At 41.2% G+C, this 17,501-nt stretch overlaps 1 protein-coding gene across 1 annotated transcript; it reads left to right on the top strand.

Annotated features, from left to right (window-relative positions):
• Positions 1–10,207: 10,207 nt before the first annotated feature.
• On the top strand, positions 10,208–16,963 carry LOC103506551 (thyrotropin-releasing hormone-degrading ectoenzyme; the record flags this gene model as incomplete). Its single annotated transcript, XM_008470947.1, is given in 12 exon segments — positions 10,208–10,238; positions 10,734–10,855; positions 11,575–11,744; positions 11,787–11,869; positions 11,983–12,112; positions 12,917–12,923; positions 13,310–13,558; positions 13,897–14,055; positions 14,498–14,789; positions 15,139–15,322; positions 16,009–16,373; positions 16,889–16,963. Coding segments are annotated over 12 exon segments (1,867 nt in total), but the record flags the coding sequence as incomplete, so codon positions are not given.
• Between the last annotated feature and the right edge of the window lie 538 nt (positions 16,964–17,501).

Below are 17,501 nucleotides of genomic sequence, written 5' to 3'. Positions count from 1 at the left end.
CTTGATACACCAGATATTAAAATTAATAAAAATAAAAAAAAAAACGCTCAAATAAGAATGAAAAATCCCTAGGTTACTATCTAAAAGTATGTATCTTATTACTATGGTCAAAATTTCAAATTATTTTGACAAAATTCCATACCTCGGCTGGGATTGAACCCACGCCCTCCTGATTAACAGGCGAGTGGTTTGACCACTACACCACCGAGGCAGGTTCCTTATCCTTAGGCGTATTTTCCTCTCGGGAAACTGACCACTGGAAAATTGACCTCTGAATCAATAGAAACATAATGGAGCAGTGGTCAATTTTGCTAGTGGTCATTTCCACGAAAGGAAAATACACCTGCAGTTTGATCAAGGGCAGGGTTAAACCCTTCTCTCTTAAGCTACGTTTCTACTTGGGCGACATTTGCCGCACTGCACGCCAAGCTGAAAAAAAGCCGCCTACGTGGAAATGTAGCTTTAGGCACACCCCGTAGTCAATAGTCTTCAGATACGCAACCACAACCTCCACATACTAAGTTCTCATACCTTAACTATGAAAAATGTATGGAAGGGAATAGAAGACGTAGGTAGACCACAAACTCTGCATGTGAGATATAAAATTGCCGCCAAAATGGAAATGTAGCTTTAGGCTTTAGGCACACCCCGTAGTCAACAGTCTTCAGATACGCAACCACAACCTCCACATACAAAGTTCTCATACCTTAACTATGAAAAATGTATGGAAGGGAATAGAAGACGTAGGTAGACCACAAACTCTGCATGTGAGATATAAAATTAGCCGCCTACGTGGAAACGTAGCTTTAGGCTTTAGGCACACCCCGTAGTCAATAGTCTTCAGATACGCAACCACAACCTCCACATACAAAGTCCTCATACCTTAACTATGAAAAATGTATGGAAGGGAATAGAAGACGTAGGTAGACCACAAACTCTGCATGTGAGATATAAAATTCAGAAAACTATAAAAACCGATATCTCAATGGAAATGATCATTGGAGGGGAGAGGGGAGAGGATAGTGTTCGCGGATTTCGCGATTTTGTTCGCGGATTTCGCGATTATGTTCGCGGGGGAGAGGATAAGAGATCGATACAGATAGGTGGAAACGCATTGCTTTTAACCTCTTCTAATCCATATGGTCCTATAGTTCTTGAATCTTATTTCCTTCGGAAAAAAAAGGAAATAGGATCGAGTAATAGAAAAGTAGGTAAGGGGGTACCGACTTAAAAGACAAAAAAAAGAACTTTTTTGCGGAATTGCGGAGTTGGTGGAGTCTATTTTTCAGAGGCGTACCTAAACATTCGGGGTCTGTTCAATAAAGCAACTTTGTAGGAGTTTATTTATTTTTATTTACGTGAACTATGGGTCGATTTCCAATGTTCTTTATAATGTCAATTTTTCTCGGCCTAGCTTTTCACCACCCCAGAAGGACGAAAGAGGTGGAAAAAAGTATACTACTGGGACGTCTGAATTATAAACTTCACGTAAGGTGTACAGGGATCCCAACCCTATTTCAGAACACAGGAGCCGAGTTTAGAGCGTCGAAAATTATCCTACAGGGGTTTCTTTTTCCGATGAACTCCGCTGAGAATTTGGGGTAAAAAGTGGAGGGGGTGGGTTAAAGCTATGCACGTAATAAAGTAATGCACGCTGGTACAGCTAAGGGACTTGTGTCCCTCATAACTTTGCTTGATATCTTGATATGTGAATTTAATTTATTGTTTTCCAATAGGTAGCAAAGTAGACTCCTTTTGAACATTAGACGAATAAGAGACGAGTATAGGATGTGGACAAAGGTAGAACTAGAAACACATATTATTATGACGTCACGTCACGTGAGTCAGAAAGATGTAGTTCAAAGTTTTCCCATAATAATGTAGGTAATTTCGTTCATGGAACTTTGCTTGATAACTTGATATGTGAATTTAATTGTTTTCCAATAGGTAGGAAAGTAGACTCTTTTTGAACATTAGACGAATAAGATAAGTATAGGCCATAGGGTGTGGATAAAGGTAGAAACACATATTACCATCACGTCACGTGAGTCAGAAAGATGTAGTTCAAAGTTTTCCCATAATAATGTAGGTAATTTCGTTCATGATAGCCGCACTGCTCTCACGTCACTTGAGCCCACGTGACGTGATGCCCACCCTTTTCAATTTTTACCCTATTCATGATGGTTATCGTTTAATTGTGAATTTAATTGTTTTCCAATAGGTAGGAAAGTAGACTCTTTTTGAACATTAGACGAATAAGATACCTATAGGATATGGATAAAGGTAGAACTAGAAACACATATTACTATGACGTCACGTCACGTGAGTCAGAAAGATGTAGTTCAAAGTTTTCCCATAATATTGTAGGTAATTTCGTTCATGATGGCCGCACTGCTCTCACGTCACTTGAGCCCACGTGACGTGATGCCCACCCTTTTCAATTTTTACCCTATTCATGATGGTTATCGTTTAATTAGACTCTTTTTGAACATTAGACGAATAAGATAAGTATAGGATGTGGATAAAGGTAGAAACACATATTACTATGACGTCACGTCACGTGAGTCAGAAAGATGTAGTTCAAAGTTTTCCCATAATAATGTAGGTAATTTCGTTCATGACGGCCACACTGCTCTCACGTCACTTGAGCCCACGTGATGTGATGCCCACCCTTTTCAATTTTTACCCTATTCATGATGGTTATCGTTTAAATCCTTAAAATATTAACCTGTTGAGACTGCAAATGATTTTTCTGTGCAACTTGTTGCACCGTAATCCTCACTCGATACCTAAAACTATAATGTTGTTCTCTCAAATCTTATGGACGAAAAACTCATACGTTTGCGCTTAAAAATGAATTTTTCTTACTATCTTAATCCGAGCTTGCATGGTGAAAATTATTTTCTCAGAAAAACGACCTTTTCGAAAGCTCACCAATGTATTCCCTTTATCTCAGAAACCCCTAATTTAATTGTTGTGTGCTGTATGCAACACTATGCAACAGCTTTGCCAAATTTCATCAAATTTGGACTGACCTCATGAGCTTTGAGAGTTTTGACTTGTGGGGTTTGTCGAGTTAAAACTAGGAACTCACTCCCAATTTCCAAAAAATGAATGGGCCTTAAACCTTTACAAGACCTAAGGCCAGCCACTCACTAAAACTATAATGTTGTTCTCTCAAATCTTATGAACGAAAAACTCATACTCGTACGTTTGCGCTTAAAAATGAATTTTTCTTACTATCTTAATTCGAGCTTGCATGGTGAAAATTATTTTCTCAGAAAAAGTACCTTTTCGAAAGCTCACCAATGTATTCCCTTTATCTCAGAAACCCTTAACTTAATTATTGTGTGCTGTATGCAACACTATGCAACAGCTTTGCCAAATTGCCAAATTTGGACTGACCTCATGAGCTTTGAGAATTTTTGACTTGTGGTGTTTGTCGAGTTAAAACTAGGAACTCACTCCCAATTTCCAAAAAATGAATGGGCCTTAAACCTTTACAAGACCTAAGGCCAGCCACTCACTATCAGGTAGACCTGACAGGCGGACCTGATCAGGAGTACCTGTCAGGTCTACCTGAGAGTGAGTGACTGGCATAACTACATAGATCCTGCAGAAACGGGCCATTAATACTCGATACTATACTTTTCTAGTACAAGATTTATTGTGTACGTTGAAAACTAAGTACCCACTCCCACTACCCACGATGGAAAGCAGGAAAAGAGCCCAGGATAGTACTTTGAATCCGAGCCTTTCCCCCACCCCTTTTGTTTTTACTATTGTAGAATATAGACAGCACATTTTCCTCAAAACATTACCGCTTATAAAAAGTCGTGTAAGCAGTCATATGTGAATATTACGTGCTTGATAGTTGACGGAATAGCGGGAGTCCTTCGGAGTGGAAGAAATTGAGTTTTTTAGTTGACGAGATTATTTGCGTCAACTAAAATGACGTAGACGAATAATAACTTTACTTAAAATAACATATATTTATTTTATTTCTTAAAATGATAATAATATTGTGTACCAATTTTTAATGTGATCTACCAAGGAACATTCATTACGAAGTGTATGGCTTTTTGGCAGTTCATAAGTTCATGAAAAAAATCAAGATCTAAAAGTAGTGACGTATTTCTCAAGGAAAATTTTGAAACAAATGAGGCAATAAGTCCCCTCAGGGAGGAGCACTCAGTAAAACTTCAGAGGAACAGGTAAGTACCTACAAACCTGTATGTGGTTATGGTTACATTAGGGATATTTTTTGTCTGAAATCTAATGAATCCATCGAAACCTACGACATGGTAAGCCTAAAGACCGGTATAACCGCAGTAAGTAGGTATAACCGCACACACACTCGTATTACCTACTGAGTACTCAGTCTTCTACTTCTTCTCCGCCTTTTCCCGTGTTCAGACGGGGTCGGTGTTTTTCGTCAGCCCTCAGTCAGCTCTCGTATTACTCAGTAGGTAAATAGTGTATATGGTTATGGTTACAATAGGTATATTTTTTGTCTGAATCTAATGAATCCATCGAAACCTACGACATGGTAAGCCTAAAGACCGGTATAACCGCAGTAAGTAGGTATAACCGCACAGACACTCGTATTGCTCAGTCTTCTTCTTCTCCGCCTTTTCCCGTGTTCAGACGGGGTCAGCGTTTTTCGTCAGCCCTCAGTCAGCTCTCGTATTACTCAGTAGGTAAATAATGTAAATATGTACCTATGTAGGAACATCCCTTGTACATACTGTATGCGGTTATGGTTACATTAGGGATATTTTTTGTCTTGAATCTAATGAATCTATCGAAACCTACGACATGGTAAGCCTAAAGACCGGTATAACCGCAGTAAGTAGGTATAACCGCACAGACACTCGTAATATTACTCAGTCTTCTTCTTCTCCGCCTTTTCCCGTGTTCAGACGGGGTCGGTGTTTTTCGTCAGCCCTCAGTCAGCTCTCGTATTACTCAGTAGGTAAATAATGTAAATAATAAATATTATGTACCTATGTAGGAACATCTCTTGTACATAATTTGTAGAATTTCGATAGAGATTCATACTTCACAGGTACAACACTCCCCCAACAGGAAACCTATTTGAGGGTACACAGTTATACTGGAAAAACATTATCGTAATTTTTTTCACCAAGTTTCCATGTTTTTTTCTTTTTTTTTTTCGTCTAATCTGCTACAGTCATAAAGTTCAAACATTGATTTTCCTAAAGCTCCTTGCAGTCAGTAACAGTGCTTATCTCTCCTATTCTATAGCTAAACTTCTCTAATAATACCTAGGTACCTACCTACCTACCACGCCTCTAGAACTAGGTACAAGACTTTATTTCCCTGACCTATGCAGGTAAAGTGGTTTGCTGGCGATAGATTTTATGCCTTTAAAGCTGTGTCCACTGTCCACACATAGTCCGATCGACCATCGACTGAAACCGTACACTGCCTCCACATCATAGATTCGCCTCGTCGATTGACGGCGTCAAATATGTGTGGACTTAGCTCAGGGTCCAGGGGGTTCCTTTTTCTAAGTGAGCTTTACCACTTCATTGAACCATTTGTTTACTATGTACATCAGCTTGTTTTCTAAGGAGTCGTGGTATACGTACGTGTAGCTGTAGATTCTTTTTTTTTTTTTTTTTAGACAATTTTCCAAATTCCTTGATAGGTAGTCACATCAAGACGTTTAGGTATAGGTTGTAGATTAAGTACCCCCAGATAGCGGGATAGGTTGTACCGGTTTACTTGTCTATAACCTACGGTCAAACTTTCCTGACTTGGCGGGGCGGGGCGCTACCGCGCTCCTTAATAGGTAGAGTGTGACGGAATGGGAAACACTGAATGCATGTAAGCTACCTATAAATTTCGATTAGACAAATACCTTCCACCCTCTCCTTACTACAATTCATTCCTTCCTCTAATTCTGTATCTTGTCAATGGCACCTTTGACTTTAAGTGTCAAGTCCAGGATTATTGTCTCATCCTAAAAAGAAGAAGAAAAATATCTGGAGTGAACATCACGCGACTTTCTATTACGGAACCAAGGAACCATGCATACAAAATTTCTTTACTGTACAAAAACTTAGGTAATACCTATAGGTAGGCTTGCCAAACGTCCCGAATTGGCCGGGAGTCTATAACCTACGGTCAAACTTTCCTGACTTGGCGGGGCGGGGCGCTACCGCGCTCCTTAATAGGTAGAGTGTGATGGAATGGGAAACACTGAATGCAGGTAAGCTACCTATAAATTTCGATTAGACAAATACCTTCCACCCTCTCCTTACTACAATTCATTCCTTCCTCTAATTCTGTATCTTGTCAATGGCACCTTTGACTTTAAGTGTCAAGTCCAGGATTATTGTCTCATCCTAAGAAGAAGAAGAAGAATATCTGGAGTGAACATCACGCGACTTTCTATTACGGAACCATGCATACAAAATTTCTTTACTGTACAAAAACTTAGGTAATACCTATAGGTAGGCTTGCCAAACGTCCCGAATTGGCCGGGACAGTCCCGAATTTCAGGGGGCAAGTTCCAGTAAGCCCGCCTGATGAGTATATCTTTACAAGAACCCATATCTATGTGCGTACTTCTAGGGACGTTGTATCTATGTACTTGCACGTAGTACGTCTATGTAGGTATGTACGTACTCATATTGTATGTACTTCTAGGTACGTAATAATAATGTACTTCCACGTAGTACGTACCTAGAAGTACACACAATATTGTACATATAAGCTTATACACCCAATACGTACGGTACCCAGATTCAATATTGTACAAAATAATGTACACCGAAGTACAAGGAAGAAGAAAACAATGACGTTTCAAATAATTACAAAAAGACGTTTTTCCAAGAACAAATAAAAACCCATCATGTGAGAAAGGTGGAGACAAGAAGATAAAATTTGCATTCTCTGTCAACAGAGAAACAATAGAGGGAGAGAGACACAGAAAGAATAGAGGGAGAGAGGGTAGGTACCGAAGTTTGCTGGCACTAGAAAGCAATAAGAGGGGGAGTGGGGAGTAGACAAAACTTTGTCTTTTACTCGTACTTTCCATTATAATAAGTATAGGGAACTTATACAATAGGGTTTTCTTGTCGAAATCCAATGAATCCGGATTCATTTAGTAAAAAAAAGTGATTTGAAAATCCGAATCCAGAGAATCCACTCGAGGACTGGTTTCGTTTGGTTCACAGTGGTAGAAGAAGAGGTACGCCTGAAAGATCCGCCTGTCAGGTCTACCTGATACCTGATGAGCACACGCTATCAGGTAGACCTGATGAGCACACACTATCAGGTAGACCTGATAGGCGGACCTGATCAGGTGTACCTGTCAGGTCTACCTAATAGTGAGTGGCTGGCCTAAATAAATATCCGGTCTCCTGAGTCCCAAAAGAATGTGATCTTAAGCTCACGGCTTGAACGTAGGGTACTAAGGAGCGCGGTAGCCCTCTACCTCGCCAGGTCAAAAACTCATCAGGTATCAGGTAGACCTGACAGGTGGATCTTTCAGGCGTACCTCTTCTTCTACCACTGTGAACCAAACGAAACCAGTCCTCGAGTGGATTCTCTGGATTCGGATTTTCAAATTGGTCGAGAAAAATTGACATTGTAAAGGACATTGGAAATCAGACCATAGTCAATTTAAATAAAAATAAATAAACTAATGAGGTGTGTGTTCACCAATCCATTTTAGCCCCTAACAGCCTGCTAAGCCTATACAAATCGAATGGAACTTAACAGGCTGTTAGCCTAATAGGCCTTGTGAGGGCTGAAAAAGTATTGGCGAAATCCATCCCTACAGTTAGACAATTTTTTTTTTTTTAATGTCTCCATAAGACCACATGGTGTTGAAGAGGATAAAAGCAATGCGTTTCCACCTATCTGTATCGATCTCTTATCCTCTCCCCTCTCCCCTCCAATGATCATTTCCATTGAGATATCGGTTTTTATAGTTTTCTGAATTTTATATCTCACATGCAGAGTTTGTGGTCTATACTAAATGAATCCGGATTCATTGGATTCCGATAAGAAAACCCTATTGTATAAGTTCCTATACTTATTATAATAGAAAGTACGAGTAAAAGACAAAGTTTTGTCTACTCCCCCTCTTATTGCTTTCTAGTGCCAGCAAACTTCGGTACCTACCCTCTCTCCCTCTATTCTTTCTGTGTCTCTCTCCCTCTATTGTTTCTCTGTTGACAGAGAATGCAAATTTTATCTTCTTGTCTCCACCTTTCTCACATGATGGGTTTTTATTTGTTCTTGGAAAAACGTCTTTTTGTAATTTGAAACGTCATTGTTTTCTTCTTCCTTGTACTTCGGTGTACATTATTTTGTACAATATTGAATCTGGGTACCGTACGTATTGTGTGTATAAGCTTATATGTATGTACAATATTGTGTGTACTTCTAGGTACGTACTACGTGGAAGTACATTATTATTACGTACCTAGAAGTACATACAATATGAGTACGTACATACCTACATAGACGTACTACGTGCAAGTACATAGATACAACGTCCCTAGAAGTACGCATCACATAGATATGGGTTCTTGTAAAGATAATATATACTCATCAGGCGGGCTTACTGGAACTTGGCCTGGCGCACCGCCGCATGTTATCGTGCGCTCAGATTAAGTCTAAAAAAAGGAAGAAAAAAAATGAACGGAAAAGTCTGATCGGAAAAGTTCCGCCCTAACCGGGATTCGAACCCAGAACCTCCGGGTTTGGAGTCAATGCTCAGGTTTTTATTTGTTCTTGGAAAAACGTCTTTTTGTAATTATTTGAAACGTCATTGTTTTCTTCTTCCTTGTACATACCTACATTTGTACAATATTGGATCTGGATACTGTACGTAGCATGTATGTACTTCTGGGTACGTACTACGTGCAAGTACATAGATACAACGTCCCTAGAAGTACGCACATAGATATGGGTTCTTGTAAAGATATACTCATCAGGCGGGCTTACTGGAACTTGGCCTGGCGCACCGCCGCATGTTATCGTGCGGATTAAGTCTAAAAAAAAGGAAGAAAAAAAAATGAACGGAAAAGTCTGATCGGAAAAGTTCCGCCCTAACCGGGATTCGAACCCAGAACCTCCGGGTTTGGAGTCAATGCTCCCTAAAACTATAATGTTGTTCTCTCAAATCTTATGGACGAAAAACTCATACGTTTGCGCTTAAAAATGAATTTTTCTTACTATCTTAATCCGAGCTTTCATGGTGAAAATTATTTTCTCAGAAAAACGACCTTTTCGAAACTTACCAATGTATTCCCTTTATCTCAGAAACCCTTAACTTAATTATTGTGTGCTGTATGCAACAGCTTTGCCAAATTTCATCAAATTTGGACTGACCTCATGAGCTTTGAGAGTTTTGACTTGTGGGGTTTGTCGAGTTAAAAGTCAATGCTCTTGACCACAGGGGCGGCTCAGATTAATAATTCTGGGTGGATACATCCGTCCACTCAGTCTCGTTGGGAGACGATAATTTGAGAAACCCTGGCCTACTCGTGCACTGAAATACCAATGGACCCAGGCAGGCTTTAATAGGAAATTAAACGCACAAATTATTCAGTAGACATCGAAGTGTCGACAGTGTACGGCTCCAGACGACTTTTAGGGGGAGCTTTATACCTTAGGAAGGAGGTTTAGGAACCTCTCCTCCTACCCCATTTTTATTTACCTAGCGTGATTTTTGTTTGTAAAAATAATGAAATTAGGGCTCCTAACTTTTCTCCTGTATTAACTTTTTCAATTACCTATGCTCTCTGTCTCTCTCTCTCTCTCTACTCAATCTCAATCGGAAGTCAACGTTAAGTTATACGTACATAATGTAGATCCGGGAAAGTGCATTGTTGACAACCAGCACTTCTTGTTCAAACCCCGGGTGAATAAATTTGAATCAGCCAATTATTTACCTAGCGTGATTTTAGTTTATTAAAATAATAAAATTAGGGCTCCTAACTTTTCTCTTGTCCTTCCTGTATTAACTTTTTCAAGCTCTCTCCCTCTCCCTCCCTCTCTCTCTCTCTCTCTCTCTCTCTCTCTCTACTCAATCGGAAATCAACGTTAAGTTATACCTACGTACATAATGTAGATCCGGGAAAGTGCATTGTTGACAACCAGCACTTCTTGTTCAAACCCCGGGTGAATAAATTTGAATCAGCCAAATGTAATGACATGCATGATGCAAGTACAGCTCAAGTTTCAAGTGTTGAGTAAACATTTTGAACGTAGATTACACGAAACCATCTTGAAACGTTGAGGATTTTTTTTTAAAGCTTGATAAACCGATTACTGATCTACAACCTGCATAATTATGTCGATCTAGACATCAGGGCCGTATGTGAGGGAGGGCCGACCCCCCCCCCCCCCGCATGATGCATGTACAGCTAAAGTTTCAAGTGTTGAGTAAACATTTTGAGCGTAGATTACACGAAACCATCTTGAAACGTTAAGGATTTTTTTTAAAGCTTGATAAACCGATTACTGATCTACAATCTGCATAATTATGTCGATCTAGACATCAGGGCCGTATGTGAGGGAGGGCAATATCAAGTGGTACATATGTAAATAATTGGATTTGGTATTAGTAGTCTAGACCACTTCAAAAAGATTAGGAACCTGGAAGCCCCTACTTTAGATGATGCTTCTTTCGCTTTAATGTATGTGTGACGATAACTCTAGGTTCCTTCTATTCTTCCTGATTCCAGGCCAAGTTTCCATCGATTTCCAAGTGGAGAAAGATTTCAACTACATTGTATTCCACGCGAAGAATCTGACAATCACGGAGAAGACGCTCATTGATCGGAAAAATCACAACACGAAAATTCAGGTGAGTAGATTCCTGAGGACAATTGAAGTTACTATTGGCAGCTCTATGAGTCAATTAGATTCCACTGGAATTTCGTGAGGTCCCTCCTTATAAGTACTTAGAACTCTTACAAAAAATAGAGCTTAATTTGAGCTCTCTAGGTATCTGTTTATTTAAAAGTAGGTATCAAATGTAGGTAGTTATTTTACATTACTTTGAAATGGGGAACTTTTCCAACGAAATTCCTATGTGCGGAGTCCTGTTATGTTACTCTTATGTATGTTACTCCCAATAGGTAGGCATAGGTCTTTAATACTAGCAATGGAAGAAGTTCCCTACGGAGCGGAATCCTTATATCTTTATCTTATTGTTTTTTTTTCAGGTCGTGAAAATGCTCGAGTATTCAGCAGGTCAGCAGGTGTACATCGAGTTCAAGGAAAACCTGAGGAAGAAAACCAACTACACGCTGATCCGGTACTTAGAACTCTTACAAAAAATAGAGCTTAATTTGAGCTCTCTAGATATCTGTTTATTTAAAAGTAGGTATCAAATGTAGGTAGGTACTTTACATTACATTGAAATGGGGAACTTTTCCAACGAAATTCCTATGTGCGGAGTCCTGTTATGTTACTCTTATGTATGTTACTCCCAACAGGTAGGCATAGGTCTTTAATACTGACAATGGAAGAAGTTCCCTACGGAGCGGAATCCTTATATCTTTATCTTATTGTTTTTTTCAGGTGGTGAAAATGCTCGAGTATTCAGCAGGTCAGCAGGTGTACATCGAGTTCAAGGAAAACCTGAGGAAGAAAACCAACTACACGCTGATCCTGAGATATTACACAAGACTCAATCAAGACATGGAAGGATTCTATCTGAGCAGCTATACGACCCGAGATGGAAAGAAAAAGTGAGTTTACACCTCACCATAGCTCATGTTGTAAATTTGAAGAGTCCATAAGGCTAGTAACTTCTTGGGACTTATCGGAGCATCTAGATTTAAACTCTTGAGTAGTCTAGAGGTTCCATTGAAAGGTTCTATCCTTGTAATCTCGTGGTTTACCTAGTAATAAGTAATCGTCTTTCTCCATCCACTCGAGAAAATTTCGGCCTTTAAACTTACTTCTTTTTATTTATTTTTTCAAAAGGTATCAAGTATGGCGGAGTGAAGGAATGGCAGAACTGCTGGGCCAAATACAACAGTACTCGAGTACCTAGCGAACGAAAGCTGCTGCTGAAGGTGTTGGGAGCATCCCGAGATCCTTGGATATTACAGAGGTAAAAACGTTTTCTCTACCAGGTGTTCAATGTCACCTTTTAACACCTAAGGAACCTAAGCTCTTGGTGTGCTTTAGTTTTTACCCACCATTCTTTGACAAGTTACTCACCTGCTTACATTAACATCACCCAGTTCTTAAAGAAAAAGCCCAATCTGAGGATTAGGTGTAGGGGCAAAGAGCCCGTATAGATTTTGCCTGTTCCATACTTTCATGTCTCCTGTAGTCCTATTCGTATGATTCACCTGTTGTATGGACTGAGTGGTATACTATTAGCTATTAGTATGCTAGGATCGTCATCCCAAGAACCTTGACTAGTTTGGTTAGCCCATTAGATAACTTGATATTTCTCCGTATTTCATAGGTATACCTTCTACGAGTACGGTTGAATTTAGATACCATCTGTAGTGTACATTTAGACTCAGTAGCTGAGTACCATATCAGATGTTCACTCGCTGGTAGCGCCACTATGCAAGCGCGTTAGCAGAGGAGCAGAAAGAACTGCGCAGAAATGTATGCGCACAAACACTTTAATGCGTTGTAACCAAAAATTTGCGACATGGTACTACGAATAACACAAAAATTCACCTGCGGCGCTATAATTTCTTTATTTCACCCCCAGACCACACAAAATTAACTAAATTTTTTAGTCGTATTTATTAGGTACTTAGAAACAGTTTCTCAGCACGGAACTCACATCACAGCCTTTTTTTTTTAAAGAGTATTGATAGAGGGAACTGTTCCCGGGCGGGAATAGAACCCGCGGCCCTGCCCAGAATGCTCCTATGTCTATTCTCATTTCCAGTGGTTTGGTAACTTGGTTACAATGCGATGGTGGAATGACCTCTGGCTGAGCGAGGGTTTCGCCAGTTTCCTCGAATACTACGGGGTGGATCACGTCATGCCCGGATGGAACATGATGGACCAGTTCATTCGAACCAAAAATTTGTGACATCGTACTACGAATAACACAGAAATTCGCCTGCAGCGCTATAATTTCTTTATTTCACCCCCAGACCACACAAAATTAACTAAATTTTTTAGTCGTATTTAGTAGGTACTTAGAAACAGTTTCTCAGCACGGAACTCACATCACAGCTTTTTTTTAAAAAGAGTTTTGATAGAGGGAACTGTTCCCGGGCGCGAATAGAACCCGCGGCCCTGCCCAGAATGCTTCTATGTCTATTCTCTTTTCCAGTGGTTTGGTAACTTGGTTACAATGCGATGGTGGAATGACCTCTGGCTGAGCGAGGGTTTTGCCAGTTTCCTCGAATACTACGGGGTGGATCACGTCATGCCCGGATGGAACATGATGGACCAGTTCATTCTGGACAAAACTCAGCAGGCTCTGGGTTTGGACGCGCTGTCTACAAGTCACCCTATATCCGTCACTGTCCATGATCCCGTGGAGATTGAGGCCATCTTTGACACGATATCGTACAGCAAGGTAGGAAACTTGGACCCGATATTGTACATTTTTCTAAATTTCCATAGATTACAGCAGGGCTTCCCCTCGAGCTTCTTTTTTCTCCATTACCATAAGCCAGACTCCGAAAATTTAGAGCATCCACGCCCTCGGTCCGTTATGTTTGGACTCTTGTCCCCCCCCCTCCTCGATAAAATCATGGATATGGCCTTAGTCTACAGCAAGCTAGGCTTCTCGACTTAATATTTTATTGAAAAAATAACGCAGTATCAATTCTATGCCTTAGAAACATCACTACTTGGTCATAAGAAAGGGGCCAAATTGTAGGTAGGTACTCATCCCGTTTTGTAATCTTCCAGGGTGCTGCCATTCTATACATGTTGGAGAAGTTTCTGGGCCAGGGAACCTTACGTGCTGGTCTGAACGACTATCTGAACACTCACAAGTACGGGAATGCCGAGACCAAAGACTTCTGGAGTGTCCTCAGCAAACATTCCAACCATTCTATCAACGTCAAGGTACGTGAGAGAATTCCGAGATGAGTTTGTAGATCTAAGGTGTGTTTAAACATAGCTTTGTTATCGAGGCAGTCTGGACGGTTCAGTCGATCGACGGCCGGTCGACTATGTGTGGACACACCTTTACGGTTTTCAGATAAGAAATAAGTTGTTTAATAAGACAGGCTACATATGATTGACAGGCTTAGCCTTAAGTTTTGCCTGACAGGCTTAGCCTAAGGTTTTGCCTGACAGACCTAGACTTAAGTTTTGCCTGACAGGTCTAGGCTTATACCTACCTGTCGAGCAAAACCTGTCGTGAGTGCCGGATAAAAATTGTGTATCATCAAGCTACTATAAAGCCCTAAACTTTTTATTTTTGGTTTTTGGTTCCTCTGAACTTTGATACCACCACCAGCGGCGCAGCTAATATTAAGGTGAACGCTTTCGTATTTCCTTGCAGGCCATTATGGACACTTGGTCGCGTCAAATGGGGTTCCCCGTGATTCGTATATCTCGCATTACGCCCCAACATTCGTCCAACAGCAGCACCACCCCTGCCCCTCCCCCCATGATCGAATATTCCGCCACTCAAACCCGATTCCTCCTAACGAACGAACCATATGGTCGAAACGATTCGAAGCTTCTGCTACCGCGGTCCCCATATGACTACAAGTGGTATGTGCCGCTCAGCTACTACACGGATCAGACGGGGTATAAGGAGCAGGAGATTGTCTGGATGAACATGACAGATGGTGAGTTTCTATACGTACATTTGAGTAGACCAATTCCAAAAGGGGACAATTTTTTTAACGGTGCTTGTTTCAAAAGATATGAGTTTTCCAACCTGGTTAAAAGTTAACTTCAATCGTCTGTGCTCCGTGGGGAACTTCTCTCACTGTCTTTCTCTCTCCCTCTTCTCTTCACTTGCTTTGCTTTCCGTATCCGTGAGATAGGCATGACACTTATCTCAAGGTGTTGGAAGGATTGGGGGTTTAAAAACTCTTGGACGCCCAGAAACAATATCTGGGCTCCTTCCGTGTCCCTAATAAAGATTATATTCCTTCTCCACGGAAGACAACCTAAACTTGTTCCTTTCTCCAGTCACATTCAAGCTGCCCAATTCAATTAAGTGGATCAAAGCCAACGTGAATCAGTCCGGATTCTATCGAGTCACATACGATGATCATTTGTGGGATGCCCTCATCCAGGCTCTCAAGACAAATCATGAAGTGTTCAGTCCCGCTGACAGAGCCAGTCTGATTGATGATGCTTTCACCCTGAGCAGGTTGGTAAATATGTTGTTGTTGTTGTTGTTGTTGTTGTTGTTGTTGTTGTTGTTAAGATTATATTCCTTCTCCACGGAAGACAACCTAAACTTGTTCCTTTCTCCAGTCACATTCAAGCTGCCCAATTCAATTAAGTGGATCAAAGCCAACGTGAATCAGTCCGGATTCTATCGAGTCACATACGATGATCATTTGTGGGATGCCCTCATCCAGGCTCTCAAGACAAATCATGAAGTGTTCAGTCCCGCTGACAGAGCCAGTCTGATTGATGATGCTTTCACCCTGAGCAGGTTGGTAAATATGTTGTTGTTGTTGTTGTTGTAGTGGCTTCAGCTGTAGCCAAATGGTGATGGCAATGGGGGTGATGATCACTAGGCATGTTTATTTGGCTCGTCCTGAACCGCAGTCAACCATCGTGAGGACCTGTGCTTATTCCTTAAAAGTAGAGAGAACCCTTTGAAAACTGCCAACTAGTTACGCTGTTTAGGGTTAGCGGGTCTCCTCGACGACATAGATTTACCTCGTCGGTCGACGCCCGTCGGCTGAACACACCTTATGGTCAACACCTCAACTTAATTTTCACTTTTCATTTCCAGAGCGGGTCTCGTTAACGCCACAGTTCCTCTCGAGTTGTGACACACCTTATGGTCAACACCTCAACTTTATTTTCACTTTTCATTTCCAGAGCGGGTCTCGTTAACGCCACAGTTCCTCTCGAGTTGTCCACCTATCTTCTCAAAGAGAAGGACTACGTCCCGTGGGCGACAGCCCTCGAACATTTCCAACACTGGAGCACCTCCCTCTCTGAAGCTTCCCCTTACCGTCTCTTCGAACAGTATGTGAAGAAGTTGCTGACCCCGATATCCCATCATATTGGGTGGGAAGACACGGGATCTCATCTGGAGAAGCTGATGCGGTCGGATATCTTGGCTGCTGCCGTGCTGGTGGGGGTGGACACGGTGGTGAAGGAGTCCAAGAGCAAGTTCAACGGATGGATGGAGAAGGGATTTCGGATCCCTCCCAACCTTCGAGAGGTCGTGTATTACGCTGGTAAGTACTAATGTAGGTGTTATGGGCAACACCGATCGAAGGCTAGGATGAATCGACATATCGTCCACAAGTTATTGTGTTTCTGGACGGGGCCGTAGGGGTCGAGGCCCCCTCCCTCCTCGAACTCAATTTGCTTGTGAACTTGGTGTTTTGGCTCAGAAACCGGATCCCGCCCAACCTGCGAGAGGTCGTGTATTACGCTGGTATGTACTTATGTACGAGTAGGTGTTGTGAACAACAGTGATCCGTTAGGATAAATTAACGTGAAGTCCACAAGTTACTGTGTTTCGAGTTTCTTGGAAAAGAATTGTACATTTTTTATTATGAGATTTTTTTATCGTCCCCAAATCGAAGAGAGGAGGAAGACAGGATAGGAAAAAGCCAGCCGTTCCGAAAACGAACATTATCCGTTCAGGATAAAATCCGCCCCGGGCAGAAATTAATGTAATGCTCATTAGAGGATCGAGAAATTTTCGGCTTTTAAACTTACTTCTTTTTATTAATTTTTTCAAAAGGTATCAAGTATGGCGGAGTGAAGGAATGGCAGAACTGCTGGGCCAAATACAACAGTACTCGAGTACCTAGCGAACCGTTCCTTGTGTTTTCAGATTCATGGGTGTCTCCACTTTGAAGAAAATTCTGCTGAGAAGAAGTTACTGAAAAATATACCTACCTACGTAGGCATTACGTGTGAGAGTGTCTACCCAGTGAAAATCCTCCCGTGAGTGCACCCTATAAGGTGCTATTAGAGAGGCATACCTTCCATACCTACATGACACATAAACAATGAGAGAGATGCTTATCGAAGTTTCCAAGTGTAGACTTCAAGAATCAGCAGCCAAATATTTGAACTCTAGTGAGAGTGTCTACCCAGTAAAAATCCTCCCGTTAATGCACTCTATAAGGTGCTATTAGGGAGCCATACCTTCCATAGCTACATGAGACATAAACAATGAGAGAGATGCTAATCGAAGTTTCCAAGTGTAGACTTCAAGAATCAGCAGCCAAATATTTGAACTCTAATGGAGGAATGAGGCGGAAAGGTAAGTTTGAAGGCCCAATACCTTCAAGGCTCATTCCCGCTTGCCGTTTGGGAAAAAAACGTGTCGTGCGTAGTGGGAACACTTT

Source organism: Diaphorina citri, unplaced genomic scaffold (genome assembly GCF_000475195.1).
Source record: "Diaphorina citri unplaced genomic scaffold, Diaci psyllid genome assembly version 1.1 scaffold245, whole genome shotgun sequence".
NCBI classification, from domain to species: Eukaryota; Metazoa; Arthropoda; class Insecta; order Hemiptera; family Psyllidae; genus Diaphorina; species Diaphorina citri.
Note: the sequence above shows the minus strand (reverse complement) of the source record. Positions and strands in the feature narration are given on the sequence as shown.